The 23,203-nt window shown below is 49.0% G+C and overlaps 1 protein-coding gene across 5 annotated transcripts; it reads right to left on the bottom strand.

Moving 5' to 3' along the window:
• Positions 1-379: 379 nt before the first annotated feature.
• On the bottom strand, positions 380-21,589 carry RFX5 (regulatory factor X5). 5 transcript variants are annotated; one of them, XM_082202168.1, is made up of 12 exons: positions 21,319-21,589; positions 20,554-20,771; positions 19,841-19,912; positions 14,954-15,091; positions 13,753-13,786; positions 10,700-10,782; positions 8,463-8,582; positions 7,464-7,580; positions 6,906-6,987; positions 4,934-5,132; positions 3,280-3,374; positions 380-2,231 (listed from the first exon to the last, which is right to left on the bottom strand). In XM_082202168.1, coding segments are annotated over exons 3-12 (2,148 nt in total). In that variant the 5' UTR covers positions 19,843-19,912; positions 20,554-20,771; positions 21,319-21,589; the 3' UTR covers positions 380-953. The 5 variants fall into 5 exon arrangements, with proteins under 5 accessions (XP_082058294.1, XP_082058297.1, XP_082058295.1 ...); XM_082202171.1 differs by having other exon boundaries at positions 19,845-19,912; XM_082202169.1 differs by having other exon boundaries at positions 20,554-20,738.
• Positions 21,590-23,203: the final 1,614 nt, after the last annotated feature.

Here is a 23,203-nt window from a genome sequence, read left to right as displayed (position 1 = left end):
ATAAGGTTTCTTCAGTATTTATAATGGAAACAAGAGGCGGTAAAGGAGAACTTAGAAGAGGCGAGTAACAACTCACACGAGTAACAAAAAAGGAGCAAATACGGGTATTAACTTTTTTTAAACTGCCCCCAGGTCAGAGGACTCTCCGGGAGAGAGACCAGGGGATACGAGGGCGCCACTGGCCTGTGGCCAGGCTACGTCTCCTGCTCTCCCTGACCACTAGGCCTGCAACATCTGGAGGGACAACCCCCTTGCCCCACCAATGTCCCTAAGCCCCTGGGCTGGAAACGGAGAGGGGAGAACAACAAAACTCTTTGGGATGTTGGCTGCAAGGTGATTGTCTCTAAAGTTCAGAGTAGAAGGGGGTTTTTTTTGGAGGGGGGAGGGTGTTTCAGGGTCAGGATCCGCACTCAGAACGCAACACTATTTCGCCCCCTTCAGATTGAGAAAGATTTGTGCAGAAATTCCAAACGGGGGAGGATTCTCCTGCCCAGCCCTTTGAAGTCCCAAGGAGAGCGATGGGGAGGGATCGGTGTCAGGGTGGTGGGGTCCCGTAAATATACCCCCATTCCCATATGTGGCCTGCTTAAATGACCTCTGCAAGAACCCTTCCATTCTCGACACTTTCACTCCCCTTATCAGAGCATGGCAGGCCGCTTGGGCTTTTGAGAAAAGAATTCAGGTGTGCAGTGGCAGCTGGTGGGCCAGGAAGCAGGGAGCTGAACAGTAGGTGGCGCCAAAGCCCAGGTCAGGCAACTTCTCAGCCACACAGCCTTGCAAGGCGGCCAAGGAAGAGGAATGACGGAAAGTCGCTTTTGCAAGCTCACATCGCAGTGTATTTCCCCCCCCCCACACGCGTGCATTAAATTAGTTAAAGCAAGGAGAACCAGGGGGCCTTTGCATGGGAGAGCTTGGCACTGGGAGACGCACCCCAGAGCAGGGGTGGGGTGATGTTATCGGCTGGGGGCCTGCGCCGATGTCCCAGGCGGACTCGCCGTCTCTGCTGCCTTCCCCTGGTCTGCACTGACCCTGTGCAAGTTTACAGACGAGGGCCGCAAGCCACAGGCCTCCAAGCGACCCTTGGCAGGCGGCGGGACAACTTTGCGCATGGAAAGATCGGTGGGTTGGAGTTCACCTTCTGAGGAGCTCTCGCTCTCTGGGTCCTCCCAGTCCCTCGCGGTGGTGATTCTGGTACCAATCCTCGGCGCAGCTGCGCCTTCAGCCAACTGCGGGGGCTCCCTCGAGCTACTTCCTGTCTCTTTGGAGCCACTTCCTGTCTCTTTGGAGCCACTTCCTGTCTCTTTGGAGCCACTTCCTGTCTCCTTCCAGTCACTTCCTGTCTCTTTCACAACAACGGGCATGGCGGACCTCCGGCCCCTGATGACACTCACCTGGGTGGGCAGGACAGCGGCTTTGGGGGCAGGGCTGACAATGAGGCTGCCGGCCCGGGAAGGGCCCTCTTCGCTCGTCTCCTGGGGGAACGGGCTCTTGGGCTTCCCGACGTGGACCACCTCCACTTCCGCGCTCTCTTCCCGAGACCCGGAGCGGGAGGACGGGCGGGCGGCCTGGTCGCCGTAACCCACAGTCACGACGATGATATCCGAGTCCTCCTCGGCACCGGGCGCTCCCTCCTTGGCGGTCCTCTTCTCGGGCGAAGGGGGGTCCGCCTTCTTGCGCGGCCGACCCCGCTTCCTCTTTGCCGTCGCCTCCCCGGGTGCTTCCGCCGGCCGCTTGGTGGGGGGCTTGGCTCTCTGCGGGTCCTGGGGGCTCCGCTGGGCCTCGCAGCCGTTCACCCCTCCACCGGCAGGGGCGCTCTTGTGTTTCAGCGCGATTTCGGCCACCGGCGGCACCGGCGCCATGTTGATCACCGGCATCATGTTGATCACCGGCACGGCGCTCGGAGGGCTGACCACGCCAGCCGGCCCGTTCACGGCGGGGGCCAACAGAGTGGACGGCCCCGGCCCCACGGAGAGAGCCATCTTGACCGTCCCCCCCGAGGCAGTCAGCTTGGGCGCCAGCACGGCGGGGGCCGGGTGCATGGCCGCCACTCCCGGAGACACCACCAGCCGGTCCCCGGGCTGGACCTGGACGCGGGGAAGCAGCAGCGGCAGCCGAGCCACCAAGGCGTTGATCTGCGGGCTGCTGGCGGGCTTCGCCGGGGCATCCGGCGGCTTCTTGGCCTCGCTCCGCAGAGCTGTGGCTGAGGGCTTGGCGGCGTTTTCCGCTTTGGCCTGAGGAGAGGACAAGAGAAGTGTTGGGTTCAGCTGCCCTTTGGCCTTTGGCCAAGCCGCAGGCCCAAACCCAGGGATGAGCCAGAAGGCCAGAGATAAAATGGGTCGACTACAGATGGGGCTGCAGAAATCGAGAATCCTGCCCAAACTGGGGGTGTGGTTCCCCCTCACAAAGTTGAATTTCGACTTTTGAATCTCTGTGCCCCACCGGCCACCACACTTGGGTCTTCCCTTAGACTTCTTCCAGTGGGGTGTTGTGCATTTCCCAGACCAGAGGCAGATCGCACCAGATAACACCTTAGGGGCTGTTTTGGGCACGGTGTGAACATGATGCTGAACTGGTCCAACTAAAAGGCCCTTCTGAGGTGCTTACATAAGCTCAATTCTGCATCCAGGGCAGCTGTCTACCAGCTCCATCTGGTATGCAGGATGAGGCCCTCCCTTCCCACAGACTCTCTCACCAAGGTGGTGGATACTCTAGTTATCTCTTGCTTGCACTGCTGCAATGCGCTCTATGTGGGGCTGCCTTTGAAGGTGACCCGGAAACTACAACTAATCCAGAATGCGGCAGCCAGACTGGTGACTGGGAGCGGCCGCCGAGACCACATTACACCGGTCTTGAAAATCCTACATTGGCTCCCAGTACGTTTCCAAGCACAATTCAAAGTGTTGGTGCTGACCTTGAAAGCCCTAAACGGCCTCAGCCCAGTATACCTGAAGGAGCGTCTCCACCCCCATCGTTCTGCCCGGACACTGAGATCCAGCACCGAGGGCCTTCTGGCAGTTCCCTCATTGCGAGAAGTGAGGTTACAGGGAACCAGGCAGAGGGCCTTCTCGGTGGCGGCGCCCACCCTGTGGAATACTTTCCCATCAGATGTCAAGGGGATAAACCACCACAGACTTTCCAGAGACATCTAAAGGCAGCCCTGTTCAGGGAAGCTTTTATGCAGGAAGCCACCCAGAGTAGCTGGGGCAAAGCAGTCAGATGGGTGGGGTATAAGCAATAACTTGTTGTTGTTGTTGTTGTTGTTGTTGTTGTTACTACTACCTGGGTCTGTTTATTGTCTGAACTCTCCAGGCCTTCTGGCTCATTTTTCTTCATGGTTTGGGGCGGCCGTTTGTCACGGTGGTTCTCGGTAATTTCTGCAACCAGAAAAGATTTAGATCAAGAGAGCTTTCTCTGAACAAAGCTCCGTTACAAAAAAAGTAAAAAAAGTGGGGAACTCACTGGGGGATAGGAACATAGCTGTCTTATGCAGAACCAACCCATTGGTCTATCGAGCTTAAAGGTAAAGGTAAAGGGACCCCTGACCATTAGGTCCAGTCGTGTCCGACTCTGGGGTTGCGGCGCTCATCTCGCTTTACTGGCCGAGGGAGCCGGCGTACAGCTTCGGGGTCATGTGGCCAGTAGGACTAAGCCGCTTCTGGCGAACCAGAGCAGCGCACGGAAACGCCGTTTACCTTCCTGCCGGAGCGGTACCTATTTATCTACTTGCACTTTGACGTGCTTTCGAACTGCTAGGTTGGCAGCAGCAGGGACCGAGCAACGGGAGCTCACTCTGTCGTGGGGATTCGAACCGCCGACCTTCTGATTGGCAAGTCCCAGGCTCAGTGGCTTAACCCACAGCGCCACCCGCGTCCTACCTATTGAGCTTAGTATTATCTAAACTGGCTGACAGCGGGGGTTCTCCAGGGTTTCAGGCAGGGGCTACCCCCAGCCCTACCTGAAGACGCCAATAGAGGATTGAACCAGGGACCTTCTGCATGCAAACGCTCTACCCCTGAGCTGGCTGTAAACATAAAGCAAGATTCTACTCCTCATGGTTTAGACCGGTTTAACTCAGGAGCTGCTCTCAACTGCATCACCGATCTAGCTCAGTGTCGTCTACCGACTGACAGAGTCTTTCTCGGGGGCCAAATTGGACCCCCAAGAGTGGCCCACGATCCAGAAGTTGCCCACCTGTTTTACCTTGTAAGTCAAGAGGTTTATATTTTGTATTCCAACGTGGGCATCACTCTCATCCACACTCGCAGGCCGCTTAGAAGCCTGCGGCAATTTACAAATTAAATTATATCAACAAGAAAGCCATCTTCAAATACCGTATGTTCCGGCGTACAAGACGACTTTTTATCCCTGGAAAATCACCCCAAAAGTCGGGGGGTCGTCTTATACGCCGGGTATACGCGTTGGGAAGGAGGAGAGGGAGTCAGTGAGCAGAGGCGCCCCTGCTGGCATCGCTCCTCCTCCCTCCCCACAGAAGGGGACGCGGAAAGTCCTTCTGAGCGCGGCGCTCGCCCGCCCGCCCCCCAAACGCCTCGGGCTGCTGCTGCTGCGACGGCAGAGGAGGGGTGCGCGCTCTGCCCCGGCGGTGCTCCAACTCTCTAACTCTAAAATGGAACAGCAAAAGTTGGGGGCCGTCTTATATGCCCAGTCGCCCAATACGCCGGAATCTACGGTATTTCAAGGACTGAAGAGGGAGCGAGCTTGTTTTCTCCTGCTCCCGAGGGCAGGACTCGAACCCGTGGCTTCAAGTGGCAAGGAAGGAGCTTCCGAATAAACCTCAGGAAGAACTTTCTGACAGTAAGAGTCGTTCAGCGGGGGGACAGACTCCCAGGAGAGGTGGTGGGCTCTATGAAGAACCCGTCGGGCAGCGCGATGGAGGCGCAAGGAGCGGAGGCGGGCGTGAGAAGGGGTCTCCCACCTGAGACCACCATGGCCATGATGAGGTCGACGTGGGGCGAGCGGGAGCTGATGATGTGCTGCTGGATGAGGAACTGGGCCACCTCCACGATGTTGTTGAACGAGCGCTTGAGGATCTTCTCGGCCCAGTCGCAGGTCAAGGCGCAGGCCGCTTCCATCACCTCGTCGCTGTAGGACTGGAAGACCTCTGGCCGCTCCGGCTGTAGGAGAGGAAGGAAGAGGAGGTTAAGGGGTGATATGATAGCCATGTTCAAATATATAAAAGGATGTCACACAGAGGAGGGAGAAAGGTTGTTTTCTGCTGCTCCAGAGAAGCGGACACGGAGCAATGGATCCAAACTACAAGAAAGAAGATTCCACCTAAACATTAGGAAGAACTTCCTGACAGTAAGAGCTGTTTGACAGTGGAATTTGCTGCCAAGGAATGTGGTGGAGTCTCCTTCTTTGGAGGTCTTTAAGCAGAGGCTTGACAACCATATGTCAGGAGTGCTCTGATGGTGTTTCCTGCTTGGCAGGGGGTTGGACTCAATGGCCCTTGTGGTCTCTTCCAACTCTATGATTCTAAGAACAGGAAGAGTGAGGAGTGCCTGGCACCGTTTTCCCACATACCATCAAAAGCGGATCTGAAGTACCGCTTTGGGCCCAGAGATGCCACGCTTCTGCCGTTCCGCTATCGCGCAATGCAGCCTCCGTCTTGAGCTCAGAAGGCTTTATTTACCGTCATACCTCAGGTTACAGACACTTCAGGTTGCGTGATTCCGGGTTGCGCACCGTGCCAAACCCAGAAGTACCGGAACTGGTTACTTCCGGGTTTTGGCGCTTGCGCATAAGCGCTATATCACGCTTTGTGCATGCGCAGAAGTGCTGAATCGCGACCTGTGCATGCGCACATGCGGCGCTGCACGTTGTGAACGTGCTTCCCGCACTGATCACGTTCGCAACCCGAGCGTCCATTGTACTGGTGTGTTTCAGAAGACTCGCGCACCGCTGGAAAGACCTCAAAACAGTTTGCCAAAAAATAAATGATGAAACAAGAACCAGCAAGAAAAATTAACAGCTGTGATTAGGGCTGCCATACGTCTGGGACTTCCCAGACATTACCGGTATTTCAAAGGTGGAAGTGATGTCCCGTCCAGGGGGAATTTCCAGAAGGCGGCAGCTTGTCCTGGATCTTTGACAAGTTAACCGAAAAACTGCAGTGGTTTTTACTTTTTGAAATATAGCAACCCTAGCTTTGATTATCAGCAAGAAAAGTTAACTATATTTTGCTTCCAACCGATATAAAAATACAGTAGAACATCCAACATTGAAAACTTCCCTAAACTGGGTTGCCTTCATTATTTTTTTTATAAAATTTTTATTGGTTTTTTCACAATTTATATAAACACAAACAATACACAATACAGACAAACAAACACATAAACAAACATGTATAATTTCAAATCCTTTTTTTCTTAAACCTTACTTCACCGACTTCCCCATACCTCCCCTTTCTAAACTGGATTGCCTTCAGATGTCTTCTAAAAGTCAGAAATCTCTTTGACATCTGATGGGAGGGCGTTCCACAGGGCGGGTGCCACTACCGAGAAGGCCCTCTTCTGCCTGATTTCCTGTACCTTGTATATCTGTATACAAAATAAAATAATATGAACCTGTGCAAGGAATACAGATAACGTAAGTAATATAATGAGAATTACTGGAAGCTACATATTTTAATTTGTTATGCAAGTGTAATATATTGTATTTGTTTATGTTTGTTTTTCTAACCTTTCTTACTTTATTGTTTTTATTCATTTGTATCATCTTTTGTATTATATGTTATGTATATTTGTCTATGTGAAAATTAATAAAGATTTTCTTTAAAAAAGGAACAGGGCTTGGACTAGGCGAGTCTTTTTGGTTCACTTTCTTAACGCTTTTCAAAACACGGAGACACACGCAAGAGAATAATGAGCCAACAACCAGGGCCTTACCGACTCCGTCTCTTTCAGATCCAGGCTGGGGAGTGGGGGCATGTTCACCACAGTCTTCCTCCGTATCCCGCTGTAGCAATACGTGGGGGCAGAGTTAAGGAGGAAACTCGAGAGGCTCCATTTCCATTGCCACATCCATTTATTTCATAGCTGGGGAGGCTCAAAGATGTTGTGGGGTACCCCTTCGCGGGAAGAATCTGCACTGCGCCTGTTTCTCGTTTGGAGGTACAGTCATACCTCGAGTTACAGACGCTTCGGGTTGTGCGATTTCGGGTTGCGCACCACACCGAACCCAGAAGTACTGGAATGGGTCACTTCTGGGTTTTGGCGCTTGCGCATGAGCACTAAATCACACTTTGTGCATGCGCAGAAGCACCGAATCGCACAGATCACGTTCGCTGTAAGAGTTTTGTGAAGGTGGGATATACGGCTGGGCCATCTCCTGAGCACAGGAAGGTTGTGCTTGCATGAGCTTGGGGAGTGTGAGACAGTCCGCCGCAGCCTTTCACTCACCTTACTGCCACCCACACCGCCTTTTTACACACACAAAAAGGATATTTTGACTGCCCGCGACCCCCCAGCCTCCTTGCTTTGATGTTCGGGAAGATTTCCCGGATGATCTTGCCGAAGTTGGCCGCGCTCAGAGAGCGGCTGCAAAGGTTATCACAGTAACGCCTGCCAGGGGAAGGACAAAAAGAAAAGGCGGTTTATTTATCAGTTGCATTTAGATCCCATCTTCTTCCACTCCCCTGAAGGCGGCGTTTACGGTTCCCTCCCCTCCTCATTCGATCCCCACAACAACCCTGAGAGGCAGGTTAGGCTGAGAAGTCACCCGCGGGGAGCTTCGTTTGGCCGAACAGGGATTTGAACCCAGCTCCACATCTGACACTCTAACCACTACACCACCGCTGCCTCGCTTATGGTTTACATGCTGTCTCCGAAAAATTTTACACATCGCTTGGGAAGACAGGTGAACTAATGACAGTGTACTGGAAGAAGCAAAGATCACCAGTGTTGAAGCAATGATTCTTCAACATCAACTTCGTTGGACTGGTCATGTTGTGTGAATGCCTGATGATCGTCTTCCAAAGCAACTACTCTATTCCGAACTTAAAAATGGAAAGCGTAATGCTGATGGTCAACAAAAGAGGTTTAAAGACTGTCTCAAGGCAAATCTAAAAAAATGTAGTATAAACACTGACAACTAGGAAACACTGGCCTGCGAGCGCTCCAGTTGGAGAACAGCCTTTGCCAAATGTGTCGTGGGCTTTGAAGACACTCAAACTCAGAACATAAGAGAGAGACGTGCTAAGAGGAAGGCACGCTTGGCAAATCCGCATCGTGATCAACTCCCACCCTGAAACCAATGTCCCCACTGTGGAAGGAGGTGGGGGATCCAGAATTGGCCTCCACAGTCAATTACGGACTGACGGTTAAAACCGTGTTTATGGAAGACAATCTTACTCGGCTACGAGGGATCGCCAAAGAGGAAGAAGAGGCAACCTCCCCACCCCGCAGAGACGCCTCTGGTTCCCGTCCTTCAGATCCAGAACTCACTTGTAAGCATCAAAAACGTCTTGTTTGGGCAAACAGGTGTCCGGGTATTCCTCCAGGTGATTCCGGATCCACGTGCAAGCATGCATGTGTTCAGCTGAGCTCAGAGAAGTCAGGTCCAGGCTGGCAGCCCCGAGAAAGGAAAGTAAATAAATAAACAATAATAATAATAGGAACAGGTCAATTCTGTGTTCAGGGCGGCTGTTTACCAGCTCCATCTGGTACGCAGGATGAGACCCTCCCTGCCCGCAGACTGCCTCGCCAGAGTGGAGCATGCTCTAGTTATCTCCCGCTTGGACTACTGCAATGCGCTCTACGTGGGGCTACCTTTGAAGGTGACCCGGACACTGCAATTAATCCAGAATGCAGCAGCTAGACTGGGGACTGGGAGCGGCCGTCGAAACCACATAACACCAGTCCTGAGAGATCTACATTGGCTCCCAGTACGTTTCCGAGCACAATTCAAAGTGTTGGTGCTGACACTTTGGTGCAGTATACCTGAAGGAGCGTCTCCACCTCAATCGTTCTACCCGGACACTGAGGTCCAGCGCCAAGGGCCTTCTGGTGGTTCCTTCCTTGCGAGAAGTGAGGTTACAGGGAACCAGGCAGAGGGCCTTCTCGGTGGTGGCGCCTGCCCTGTGGAACGCCCTCCCATCAGATGTCAAGGAAATAAGCAGCTATCCTATCTTTAAAAGACATCTGAAGGCAGCCCTGTTTAGGGAAGTTTTTAATATTTAATGCTGTATTGATTTTAACATGTGATTGGGAGCCGCCCAGAGTGGCTGGGGAAACTCAGCCAGATGGGCGGGGTATAAATAAATCTCGGGGTGGTTACAGCATAAAAGCACAATATAAAAACACAAACCACATAATGAAAACAAAAACCCAATACAGTGGTATCTCGGTTGTCAACAGTAATCCACTCCAGAAGACTGTTTGACTTCCGAAATGTTCGACAACCGAGGCGCAAAGGGTGGCAGGCAATTTCAACGGAGAAAATGGAAAAACACACATTCAAAAACAGAAGCATTTACTTCCAGATTTTTGGTGCTCAAAAACTGAAACGTTTGGCTTCCGAGATGCTCGAAAACCGAGGTTCCACTGTAATCCCCCCTTCCCCTGGTTTTGGCAAAATGTGTGTAAATTCAGCACCTTCTTCCTTTTCCCTGACATCTTTCGAACCCTGCCCCTCTCGCATTCAAAGTCTGCCTCGGGAACCATGAGGTCCACCAACTTGAATTTCAACGGCGGTTCCAAGGATGGATTCTCAGGCCTGCACCTCACAGATCCCTGCATCCTCCGGATCCATAAGGACTAGAAACCTGCCCTTTGGTTTTTAAATTCCACGGCAGCACTTTGCTGAAGTTTAGGCCTAGCTGGATGTCTCACTGGTTCGGATAAGTCAGGGGTCAGCAAACTTTTTCAGCAGGGGGCCAGTCCACTGTCCCTCAGACCTTGTGGGGGCCGGACTATATTTTGAATGAATAAATTCCTATGCCCCACAAATAACCCAGTCTTTTTTATTTAAGTGTTTAATTAAGTATTAATTAGGAAGATTAAAGTTTTTTTGTATATAAATTTGCTTTTTCTTCTTTCTTCTTTCTGTATTTTCTTAATTGTTCTTTAATTTTCATTTTGTAGTATGAGATTGTAAATTCTTTGTATCAGTGTGTAATTTAAATTAATAAAGATTTAAAAACAACAACAACAAATAACCCGGAGATGCATTTTAAATACAGTGGTGCCTGGCAAGACGAAATTAATCCGTTCCGCGAGTCTCTTCGTCTTGCGGTTTTTTCGTCTTGCGAAGCACGGCTATTAGCGGCTTAAAGAAAAAGGAAACAAACTCGCAAGACGTTTCGTCTTGCGAAGCAAGCCCATAGGGAAATACGGAACGACTCAAAAAACGGAAAACTCTTTCGTCTTGCGCGTTTTTCGTCTTGCGAGGTACCACTGTAAAAGCACACATTCTACTCATGTAAAAATAGGCTGATTCCCGGACTGTCCACGGGCCAAATTTAGAAGGCAATTGGACCGGATCCGGCCCAATTATATCTCCCATGGGGTTGGTTTCGCTCGGAGGCTGCTAGTTGCTGACTCCTAGATGATTTTTTTAAATTTTATTTTAAAGAAAGCAGCTTTCTGATTTCCTTGCCTTTCCACCACAGCGTTTCCATCCCTCCAGTATATACAAAGCAGGAAATGAACAAGATTTGGGAAACAAGGCCGCGATCACTCACTTCTTCTCTCCTGAACTTGGGCCAGAAGGGAGTTGGAGGTAGAGATACAGTTTGGCATGGTCAGTAAACCTCTGGACATCTTGCTGTGCTCATAGAAGGGGGAAAGAGAGACAAGTGAAGATCACCAGGAAATGAAAACTGCCAAGAAGTAAAGACAAGCCGTGTTTTGTGATCAGCTGTTGCGACAATGCACAGCTTTGCACCGGATACCTCAAGGACTTCCGCTCCCTATAGGAACCGACCCGGGCCCAGCAATCATCATCTGAGGCCCTTCTCCAGGTGCCCCTTCCATTTTTTATTTATTATTATTATTATTATTATTATTATTACTATTAATTGAATTCTTTATTAAACATATTTCACAAAATTATACATCATTATATTACAATTTGTATCCCATACGGCAAAAAAATTAAAAATACTTTTTTTAAAAAAAGACCTAAAATAGACTTCCAATTGTTCTAAAAAAACAACAACCCTAAATTACACTTGTTATATTTTACACAGTATCCTGTTAATATATCATTTTCTTAAATCTTTTTGATAACGGGAAAAAACCTCATTAAATTTAGATATATTGTCTGTTCAATGCAAGAGTCATTCAAGATCTGCCAGGTGGTTTGTGCTGTCACAAGAAGTTTTTCAGGTACTCCTTGAATATACCGTATTTTTTGCTCTATAAGACTCATTTTTTCCCTCCTAAAAAGTAAGGGGAAATGCGTGTGCATCTTATGGAGCGAATGCAGGCTGCGCAGCTATCCCAGAAGCCAGAACAGCAAGAGGGATTGCTGCTTTCACTGCGCAGCGATCCCTCTTGCTGTTCTGGCTTCTGAGATTCAGAATATTTTTTTCTTGTTTTCCTCCTCCAAAAACTAGATGCGTCTTGTGGTCTGGTGCGTCTTATAGAGCGAAAAATATGGTGATCCATTCTTGGTTTAGTTTTTGCATTGAATTCCCTCTTACCCTCCTGGTGCCCCTTCCATGGGGGGATCTGGAGGGCGGCGACATGAGAATGGGGCCTTTTCAGTGGTAGCTCCCTGCTTGTCAAACGTTTTCCCCAGGGAGGCTTAACTGGCACCACCATCGTTACTTATCTTTAGGCACCAGGCAAAGCAGCATTTCTTTTCCACCGGGCCTCTGGCTTTTAATTATCTGTGGCCCCTGCAGCACAATAGGCCAGCACATCTGGCCCTTAACCAGAAGGTTGGTGGTTCGAGCCCACCCAGGGACAGGATTCCTGCAATTGCAGGGAGTCCCTTCCAGCTCTACAGTTCTATTATTCTGTCCCTTCCAGTGGGTGGGATGTTTCATTCCTGCCTTTAGAAGCATGAATGGGTTTTCACCCTTCCTCCCGCTTTCATTTTATGCTGCGTAAATGATCCACCGCTAAATCGTGTCAATGACATCCTTTGGAATACACCTGGTGTTTGCCCTCCACTCACTGACGTTTGCCCTCCAATTTTTCGGAGCCTCCTTTCTGGTTAAATGCCACCTTGCCCTGCCAATAGCCTCTTCCGCTGCCTGAGCTTCCTTTCCCAGAAAAAAGACAGGTAAATAAGGTTATCTGCCCACCAGTCTCCATTCCTCTTCTTCATTTTATTCCTTTAACCTAGAGACACTCACCAGAAACTCCTGCACTCATCAATTCTTTATTTAAAGGTCCAACCTGAGCATATTCCACTCCGGAAGGTGCCAAGTCCCACTTTCTCCTTATTTTAGGGCTTCCAACTTGCTTCTGGAGGGACGCGGGTGGCGCTGTGGGTTAAACCACAGAGCCCAGGACTTGCCGATCAGAAGGTCGGCGGTTCAAATCCCCGCAACGGGTTGAGCTCCCGTTGCTCGGTCCCTGCTCCTGCTAACCTAGCAGTTCCAAAGCGTGTCAAAGTGCAAGTAGATAAATAGGTAGCACTCCAGGTAAACGGTGTTTCCGTGTGCTGCTCTGCCAGAAGCGGCTTCGTCCTGCTGGCCACATGACCCAGAAGCTGTATGCCGGCTCCCTCGGCCAATAAAGAGAGATGAGCGCCGCAACCCCAGAGTTGGCCACAACTGGACCTAATGGTCAGGGGTCCCTTTACCTTTACTAACTTGCTTCTAGCTATGTTTTTGTAGTTAGCCTCTTATAGTAACCCTCTAAAACATCGGTCGGAACCCACAGGTGAGTCGCGAGGCTACACCGGACAGGACACGGCAAATCTTATTGCTGCCACATTCAACTCCAGCCAAGGCTCAACCAGACCAAAAGAGTAACCCCTGCCATGTGCGCTAGGATACAATCTTCTGACAAGACACCCTTTCTATCAATTCCCATCAATGCTGCAAAAACGGAATGAGAAAGGCACGAACCATTTTTCTTACAAGATACAGATTTCCGGCCAACCACGTGGCCACCATTTTTTCAACAGCTCCTCAGCCTTTCGGCTAAGGCGTAAAAACCGCTGCTTGTCACTGAGGAGTAATGCTAATTTTAGTAAGCGCCGCTTTAGGATTAATGATGTGCACTGCTAGCACTGCTGAGAATAAATCGGAAAGGGGGGAAATGTGGACGTGGGTCCCAGGTTGCAGGCTGGCAGCCAGCCTTGGGTCCAGCCCAGGTGATGATCGCTGCGCTAGAAGAATATCAGAAGCGCTGCGTCAGGCGGAAGATGCCCAGCATCCTATTCTCATAGAGACGTATCAGATGCCTCTTTGGAAACCGCAAAAGCTACTCTCCCAGTCTGTGTTCCCAGCAGTGGCGTAGCGTGGGGGGTGCAGGGGGGCCGGCCGCACCGGGCGCAACATGGGGGGGGCGCTCGCACTCGCAGCTCTCTGCCCCTACCTGGCTCGAGTGCTAAAATCCACGGGTTAGGGGGCGCAAATTACTTGCCTTGCCCCGGGTGCTGACAACCCACGCTACACCACTGGTTCCCAGCAGCTGGTATGCTGCCTCCGAGACTGGAGGGAGAACTCAGCCCATATTTACCCAAAGCGCAATTCTTCAGCCACATATTGTACAAACAGGTGTGTGTTATTTTAATTCCCTAGCTCTTTCTGAAGTGCCCCATCCAGCCACTCACCAGTATGTAGTCGATTTTGCACTGCACAGACTTCCTGTAAGAAGAAAACCACGTGTTACTCTCTTGATTTTTTTCAGCTCCCTTCACCCTCTAGGACAGGCACCCCCAAACTCCAGATGTTTTGGGACTACAGTTCCCATCATCCCTGACCACTGGTCCTGTTAGCTAGGGATGATGGGAGTTGTAGTCCCAAGACGTCTGGAGGGCCGAGTTTGGGGGTGCCTGCTCTAGGACATGCGTAGGCAACCTCAGGGTAATAGTAATAATTTTTTTATTTATACCCCACCCTTCCCGGTTCAGAAACCGGGCTCAGGGCGGCTAACAACAAATTTAAAACACTTAATTGTAAAAGCATAATAAAAACACAGTATAAAAACATGAATAACAATAAAATTCAAAGTGCAGAAATCAATTTAGGGGAAATCCATCTAATAAGCATTAGATAAATCCCCAGGGCTAGCTGGCTGAATTAGTCCTACTTGGGCCAGCGAGGAGGCCAGGGGAGAATTAGCTGTGGATCAGGCTTCAAACACGTCTCTCTCTGTGTGTGTTGCTTGTTCAGGGGGCTGAGAGTGGTTAAGAGACCCCGTTCCGCTCAGGGATGGATCGCTAAACCCCTCCAAGAATGGCAGGCCTGTGACGGAGAACAGAAGTCTCGTCCCCTCCACTCTCAGCACCCTGAACAAACTAGTTCCCATGATTCCTTGGGGGGAGCTGTGACTGTTTACAGTGGCATGGGGCTGCTTTAAACATACTGTTCTTATTCCGGGGGGGGGGGGATATATTTATTCATTCACAAAATTCAGATACCGCCCGATTGTAAAACAAACCTCAAAGCGGTTCACAAAAGAAAACGGTGACGGTGCCAGTAAAAAAATGCAGTTTAAAACGACTCTTTCTAAACATCCGGAATTAATTAAAACCAGAAATAAGCTGGAAACCAGATTAAAAAGCGTGCCAACTTTCTACATGTCTGGATGCAGGCTGTGCCTAAGCAAAGATGTTTCTAGCAGGGGTCTAAAAAAGGACAGGGTCAATAGGCAGGGATTTCCGAAGTGCTGCCACACTAAAAGATATGATTTATTGCAAATACAGAACTGGTATGTCTGGTGCAAAGAGGGCCTAAGAAGGAAGGAAGGAAGGAAGGAAAGAGGAGGGAGAGAAGGAAGGCGGGGAAAGGAATAAGAAGCGTCGCCCTTACGAAATAGTTCCTCTCAGTTTCTGTAGCAAGGTACTTGACTCCACGGAGACGCCCTGCGGATCCGCCTCTAGGCTTTCGCTCACGTTTTCCGCGATCTTCGTATAAAGTCCGTTGTCGTCCGCCATGGCACTCGGTTCCCTGTTTCAAAGAGAGAAAGAGGAGCCCAACGCCTTAGTCCAGGGCAGCGTGCATCTGCACATGGCGCGAGCCCCTCACCCCAGAGAAAAACAACCCTGTCAGAGTGCCGGATTTACGTAAAAGCTAAACAAGCTATAGCTTAGGGCCCCACTCTCTTGGGGGGCCCCCAAAAAATTTAAAGGAAAAAAAACACCTGGATGTACATTTCCAAAATATAAGATAAAAAAGCAAATTAAAAAAACCCTACATACAGCAAGAGTGTTTTGTGTTGTGTCGGCTCCTATGATGTAAGTCATGGGCCCCACCTGCTCCCTAAAATATCCCTGCTTTGCTCCTTTCTATATATAGGGTGCCTCCATTCTGCATGGACTGGTTGCAGGGCAACATGTGCAAATGGCTTGAGATACTTATTAGGTCCAGCAATTACCATTTAGCATTTATTCAACACAAAAAACCGACAATTTGTTGTTGACAAAGGACATAGAAAGGGCCCCATTACCTTCAGTAGCTGAGGGCCTCATCCAACCTAAATCCGGCCCTGATCCTGTGTTACACCCAGGCCTGGTGCTAAAGAGTAGACCCACTGAAATGAACAGTAACTTAAGTTCATTTATTTCGATGCCTCTGCTGTGAGCAGAACTGAATGGGATACAATGCTCTGGTCGGATCTCGCAGCCTCATTTGCTCGGATTGACTATTTGGAGCGTACAAACAGCAATTGGTAAATCACAGCGTGTAAATTCTGGTCTCCATGTCAAGACGTCACTCCCTTTGCAGAAATGGAAATTTAACTGGACTTCTGTGGAGTGATGGGGACAGGCCCTGGATTATTGTCCCTACTCAGAGGACAACCGTTCGAAATTTGATAGACCTATGTTAGTAAAGGTAAAGGGTAAAGGGACCCCTGACCATTAGGTCCAGTCGTGGCCGACTCTGGGGTTGCAGCGCTCATCTCGCTTTACTGGCCGAGGGAGCCGGCGTCCAGCTTCCGGGTCATGTGGCCAGCAGGAATAAGCCGCTTCTGGCAAACCAGAGCAGCACACGGAAACGCCGTTTACCTTCCCGCTGGAGTGGTACCTATTTATCTACTTGCACTTTGACGTGCTTTCGAACTGCTAGGTGGGCAGGAGCAGGGACCGAGCAATGGGAGCTCACCCCGTCGCGGGGATTCGAACGGCCGACCTTCTGATCGGCAAGTCCTAGGCTCTGTGGTTTAATCCACAGCACCACCCACGTCCCCAAACCTATGTTAGTCGTGTCCATTTAACTTAATGGGTGTCTTTCTGAGCAGAGCCAATTTCTGCATGTTGTATGGATGCTAAAAGGCGCAGGAGCAAGTCTGGCTGGGGTTTTCCAGGTCAGTTGGCAAGCCTAACCTTCTGACGTTGCCCCAATGGAAGAAGTAAGGAGCCAAATTACCGATCGGTGACAGTATCATCGGATACATAACACATTCAAATTAGATTTTGAAAAATGGGTTTCCGGACCAAAGCTCACAGTTTGAAAGAGAACTATTATGGAATAAGGATAAAATATTGTCAGAAATGTATAGCTTATTATTAGAATGGGAAACAAAAGATGAGTTAGTCAAAGATTCAGTGACACACCAGGCAATGGATAGGGCATAAAATAGACCTAAACCTCTGGGAGAAACTCTGGAAGAGCGTTTCAAAATTTACTGCATGTTATTATACTTTGAAAGAGAATTATATGAAACGATACGCAGATGGTATTTAACCACAAGTAGGTTGGTTAAGATGTACAAAGTAGGATCAGATCTGCATTGGAAATGCAGAGAAATGGAAGGAACATTTTTTCACATGTGGTAGACATGGGAAAAGGTTAAAGGCTATTGGGAAATGACATACAATGAGTTAAAAAACATGTTTAAAACAACATTCTCCCCCAAAAAACCTGAGGCCTTTTTGTTAGAGATAGTTAAGTCTGAAGATCCCAGTTGTCAGAAAAAGTTATTTACGCAACCACAGCGGCTCGAATTTTGCCAGCCCAAAGATCGAAAGGGAGTGAGATCCCTCGTTAGGAAGATTGGCAAATTAAGATGGTAGAATTTGTGGAGGAAGCTGGTTTAATTTACAGAATAAGAGAGCAAGAAGAATCTTTGTTCGAAGAGAAGTGCTGCATATTTAGAAAATAACTTTGTACAACTGAAAATGCTGGTAGCGTTTAGATAAATTCAACAGTATGATAAATATTTGAAGGATATAAAATGGAAAAACGAATAGATTGGTTATAGTAAAATATGCAGGAAATTTAAATAAGTAAAATAAACGATGAAAGGGGAAGGAGGGAAGTCAATTGTTACATGTAAAATGTTTACTTTGAGATGTATAAACTGAAAAAAACAATGAAAATCGTTATATATATAAAAAAATAACCTTTAGAGGTTGCAACAAGAAAAGAGGAAATTCGGCTGAAAAAGCAAGCACCCCGCAACACGATCACTACTGAATTTGTCCAGTCCTCTTTTCAAGGCACCCAAGCTGGCGGTCCTCACTTCCTCCTGTGGCAGTGAGTTCCGCAGTTTCTTCCACGCTTTCATATGCTGCCTGTCTTCCATCCATCCTGTGGACCTTAGAGAAGATTCCTCTTCTTCTTCCCACCCCCAAAGCCTCTGAAACAAATTCAGACTCATCTCCCCGGAGATATTATTTCTTCTCCGCAGCTCCTTTCACACCTCCTTCTAACCTTCACCTGAACTGCAAACTTTTCCAAGGTCCCTGGCCTTGTGAGAGAATCCTGCCTAGCAACAGAGAGCTCCTCCACTTCTGGAGGCTGAGATTGGTCCGAAACCATGGCAACAGCAAGACGAGCAAGTCCACTGACTGAACACTGGCCGGGGGGAGAAAAAAGAAGCTTTTTAAGTAAAAAAAAATAAATAGCAGTTGAAGAACACCCTCGACCTAAAACAACAACGACAACCCGTTTTTCCAAAGCACAGAATACAGTGGTGCCTCGCAAGACGAAAAGAATTCGTTCCGCGAGTCTTCTCGTCTTGCGATGTTTTTCGTCTTGCGAAGCACGGTCCGTCGCAACTGCGCCTCTTCAAGCGGCTTAAAAAAAAAAGCGCAAGACGTTTTCGTCTTGCGAAGCAAGCCCATAGGGAAATTCGTCTAGCGAAGCAACGCAAAACCGAAAAACCCTTTCGTCTAGCGAGTTTTTCGTCTTGCGAGGCATTCGTCTTGCAGGGCACCACTGTACAATCCAGGAGGGAAGCAGCCCTGCAAAGTCCATGGATGAAAAAGACACAACAGCACCTGCCAGTGCGCCACAGCCTCTTGTGAACTTGCTCAAACTCAGCCATTTCTTATCCTTTTCACCCCAAAGTCAGCAGGGACCGTCCTCAATCCTTCCTCCCCTACGCTGCCATGTCCCAAGCCGTTGCGCTGAAACGTTTCGGAACTATAAGCCGTCAAACCTGCTCTCCCTCACCCACTATTTCTCATTACAGCGGATGCACGGGTTGTGAACGTGATCCGTGCGGGAGGCACATTTGCAACCCGCAGCGCCGTGTCTACGCATGCATGGGTTGCGATTCTGCACTTCTGTGCATGCGTAAAGCGCAATTTAGCACTTCTGCGCAACCGCCGAAACCCAGAAGTAACCCGTTGCAGTATTTCCGGGTTTTGGTGGGTCTGTAACTCGAAAAAATGCAACCTGAAGCGTCTGTAACCCAAGGTATGACTGTACAGTCATACCTCATGTTACGTTTGCTTCAAGTTGAGCGTTTTCAGGTTGCCTCCGGAAGTATCACAAAGGGTTACTTCTGGGTTTTGCCACTCGCGCCTGCGCAGACGCACAAAATGATGTCACGTGCATGCGCAGAAGCGGCAAATCGTGACCCGCAGGCTGCGTTCTGCTCATGTTGCAAACGGGCCTCCGGAATGGATCCTGTTCACAACCAGAGGTACCACTGTATTATGGTGCGATGCGATCCTGTCTGTGCTCCCTTAAGCGTGACCCTATACAGCGGTATCTCGGGTTACAGACGCTTCAGGTTACAGACTCCGCTAACCCAGAAATAGCGCTTCAGGTTAAGAACTTTGCTTCAGGATAAGAACAGAAATCGTGCTCCAGCGGCACAGCAGCAGCAGGAGGCCCCATTAGCTAAAGTAGTGCTTCAGGTTAAGAACAGTTTCGGGTTAAGAAAAGACCTCTGGAACGAATTAAGTACTTAACCCGAGGTACCACTGTAATTCTCTTTAAAAAATAATAATAATTAGATCCCACATCAACCCAAAAGCCAGCTCTTTTGCAACTTGATATGAATATCTGGGCACTCTGTGCATGATCAAAGGCACTCATCTCTTGACAGCAGCATCGCAGTATTCAGAGTAGAGCCCGGGTGATTTAAACCTGTAATCTCTTTGGGGCAGGGAACTTTCTCCTGACCATAAACAGCCCTGTACATTGCTAATATGTAAACAAGTTAACAGTAATGTCAGTTGAAAGTTATGCCTGACTCTTTGTCAAACCGCCCATCATCGTTAAGTCGCCAACTCTTTTTTGCCGCCAAGGCTCCTGAGCCTTTAACAACAAAACAGAAACTCACCAGCTGCTTTGGCAGAGAGATCTGGACTCATAAATCTAAACCACATCGCCCCAAAAGAATCATGGGAACTGTAGTTTACTCCCCAGAGAGTTACTATTCCAAACACCCTTAGCAAACTACAGTTCCTGGGATTCCCAGGTGTGACCCTGAAGCCGGCAGTCGCACACATCAAGCCTTACATACCTCACAGAGTTGTTGTGGCGATAAAATGGAGAGGGGAAGACAGCAACATGTATGCCACCTTCAGTTCCCTGAGGAGAAGAGACATACGCACATAAGTTAATACATTCAATTAAAAAAAATGTTTTACTTTTTATCTTACGAATTTATTTTAAACATTTTTATCATTCTTCATTTCAGCCGGTCAGCCGACAAAGACACCTGCGGCGATGAACAATGCGTTAAACTCACTTTTCCAACAAATGTAAGCTCCTTGGGGGCAGAGCCCTGTGGCCACATTGAAAGGCATGTGTGGGGAGAGGAAGCTGGGGACGTTTGAGCGTTGAACATGTTGAAATCAACCTTCCATGCTCTGGATTGATCGCAGAAGGCTAGCCACCCCCTCAGCGTACATTTTAGACGCTCAAGATCAGGCTTTTAATTTTAAATTCCTGCATCCCACGCCAAGCTGACTCAGAAGTTCGGCTAAGCATCCTCTGTCAGGTTTTCAGCAGCTGTGAAAATCTAGGCATGACGATGAAATAGCTGCTGTTCGCCACACTACCCTACCTATTATTTTGGTTTTTTAGCAACTCCCAAAAGGGTTCCAGGCAGAGCTCACGTGAAGGGCTGCTGGGTGCTTTTTATAAATATACAAAATATATCGCTGATAGACAATCTGTCTCGGCTGACGGTACATTTCTGCCTTGCGGGGAGGGGGAGATTAACTCACCAAGATTGCTACTCCAAGTGGATCCCCTCTGTTGGATCCAGATTAAAACCTAAACACCCCATAATAAGCACACACATTCCTTGGGCGGGAAACTGAAGTTGATCTCCTGTGTGCCCCAGAGGCGGGTGATCATCCTAGCAGCTGCACCACGTATTTAAATTCCAGGAGGAGGGAAATTCGAATTCCTGCAGTGAGAATGTGGGAAAACCCGAAACCTCCTTTTGCAAAGAGAGAGAGAGAGAGAGAGAGAGAGATTGGGTCAACCTTTTTTTGTTGCTTGAGATCACACAGACCACCTCTTCTTCCCCATCCTCCTACCTTTTAGAAGGAAACCCTTATTTTTCAGGAGTCTCCCCTGCATAGCTGCCAACTTTTCCCTTTTTTAAAAAGGGAAATTCCCTTATTCCGAATAGGATTCCTCGCAAGAAAAGGGAAAAGTTGCCAGCTATGCTCCCCTGCTTCTAAAATGCATGCATCTCAATCCAAAAACTCGCCATGAAAAACATCAACACCACAGGCGCCTTTTTGCAAAGTTCCTCCATCAGCTCTGATGCATTTTAAAGGGATCTGTCTTGATCCATTCCCTCTTTTTGGAAACGGATCTCCCTTGATCACACCCAATTCGATCCGCTTCCTTAACCCAGAAAACTCCCAGAATTGTAAACTCTTCCCCCCCCACCCCAACCTCTCTCTCTCTCTCTCTATATATATATATACATATATAAATTTATTTATTTGGGGAAGAAAGGGTGAAATGGAACTCACCTTTTATTTCAGGCTGAGATTCCTCTTCCTGCAGCTTTTGAAGATCCGGGCCGCGTTTTGCAAAAAGGGAAGGCTCAGGAAAAACTCTGCAGCTGCAAACATCGCTGCTCCAAAACCCAAACTTCTCCCTGCCCCAAAGAGTTAATGGATTCCTTCCCACCCCCACCCTCCAATTTTTAAAAAAATAATATTTCCTGGATCTTTTAGGATCCCCTTTTCCCCAATGCGGATTTCCTACTCCGCTTGCAAAAGGATCCACCCCTCTCGCAGTTTGCGCCCTTGCAAAAATAAAAGGGAAAAAGAAACTAGCAGCCGAGGGGGGCGGGGGGAAGAGGAGCGGGTGGGCGGGGCCGGCGGGGTTTCCTTTTTCTCTGATTGGCCCGCGCGCCTCTGGTCTGCCCGGATACGGCGCTCTTCTTTAATGCAAATGGCTGCCGCGTGGTTTTCTCGCTTTCCACCCGGATACAGCTGGGGCTCGGCTCCGGATTGGCCAGCGGGGTCGGGAAGTCTGCCTAGCAACGCGCTTCTGGTTGGTCCGAGCTCTGCCAGTTCGGCAGAGGACGAGGAAAAGAGGCGCGCGGGGCTGCCTTTATACTTATATTTAATTTATTTTTTTCTCCTTTTTTTGAAAGGACTGGTCTGGCTGCACTAGGATCACGTTAACCCCCGAGGCTCGCTGGGATGCAAAAGTCTCAGGCTCCAAAACCCACAAAAAGTCATTTTTTTTTTGCTTTTTCCCATTTTTTAATTGATTTTCCAAAAATTTCAAACAAACAAACACAAATCTCAACCGCAATTAAACCAATCTTAGTAACCTTGTTAATTGACTTCCTCAAACCCCCCTAGTTGAATTTCAGTGTGGATCATTTTAACAGTTTTCCAAAACCAATTTCCTCATAAAATTAACTTAATCACTTAACATTGTTCATTCTTTCTATCTTAGCTTTAGACATTTTAATTCCTATCATTATATATTTGAATCCCAAGCCTATACACAAAACGTCATTTTCAAACTGTCCTCTATTTATTCCCATTTTCCCTCGCTCCTTTCTTGAAAATCATACTTTTTGGGCAGGGGGATGGCAGGCATCGGCTGTGGTCTCCATACATTCAATGCACGGGACAATTCCCAGCACCCTTGAACTACAATTCCCCGTCTTATTTGGTGATGGGGATCACGAAATACTGGGAATTGTAGTTCAAGGTGCTGGGAATTGTAGCGCCCTGAGGGGGCACTCAGCAGCATCCAGTTTGCTGACCCCTGGACTAGATAATCCTCAGGGTCCCTTCCAACTCTCCTGTGACACACTTGAAGCACATCTAAAAAGGTAAAGGGATCCCTGACCATTAGGCCCAGTCGTGGCCGACTCTGGGGTTGCGGTGCTCATCTCGCTTTACTGGCCAAGGGAGCCGGCATACAGCTTCTGGGTCATGTGGCCAGCAGGACTAAGCCGCTTCTGGCGAACCAGAGCAGCGCACGGAAATGTCATTTACCTTCCCGCCGGAGTGGTACCTATTTATCTACTTGCACTTTGACGTGCTTTTGAACTGCTAGGTTGGCAGGAGCAGGGACCGAGCAACGGGAGCTCACCCCGTCGCGGGGATTCGAACTGCTGATCTTCTGATCGGCAAGCCCTAGGCTCTGCGGTTTAACCCACAGCGCCACCCGTGTCCCTCTTGAAGCACATATAGAACACCAAATAATCCCGAGAACTTCCGTTTACCCCTCATCTAAATATTTTTCTATGCGGTTTTTGACAAAGAGAGGTGTGGTGTGGTGGTTAGAGGGTTGGGCCTGGGTTCAGATCGCCACTAAGCCATGAAGGTGCCCATGGGCCGGATCCTGCCTCTCTACCTAACCTACCTCACAGAGTGGTTGTAGGGA

Source organism: Podarcis vaucheri, assembly GCF_965113315.1.
Source record: "Podarcis vaucheri genome assembly, chromosome: 16".
In the NCBI taxonomy this organism is placed as follows: domain Eukaryota; kingdom Metazoa; phylum Chordata; class Lepidosauria; order Squamata; family Lacertidae; genus Podarcis; species Podarcis vaucheri.
Note: the sequence above shows the minus strand (reverse complement) of the source record. Positions and strands in the feature narration are given on the sequence as shown.

What these genes read in the sequence shown, in the direction of transcription:
- RFX5 (XM_082202168.1), bottom strand. An exon ending in GCAAAATCGACTACATACTG is followed by an intron (nt 10,783 to 13,752) that starts GTGAGTGGCTGG and finishes CTATGAGCACAG; the next exon opens with CAAGATGTCCAGAGGTTTAC. An exon ending in ATCTGAAAGAGACGGAGTCG is followed by an intron (nt 5,133 to 6,905) that starts GTAAGGCCCTGG and finishes CCTCTCCTACAG; the next exon opens with CCGGAGCGGCCAGAGGTCTT.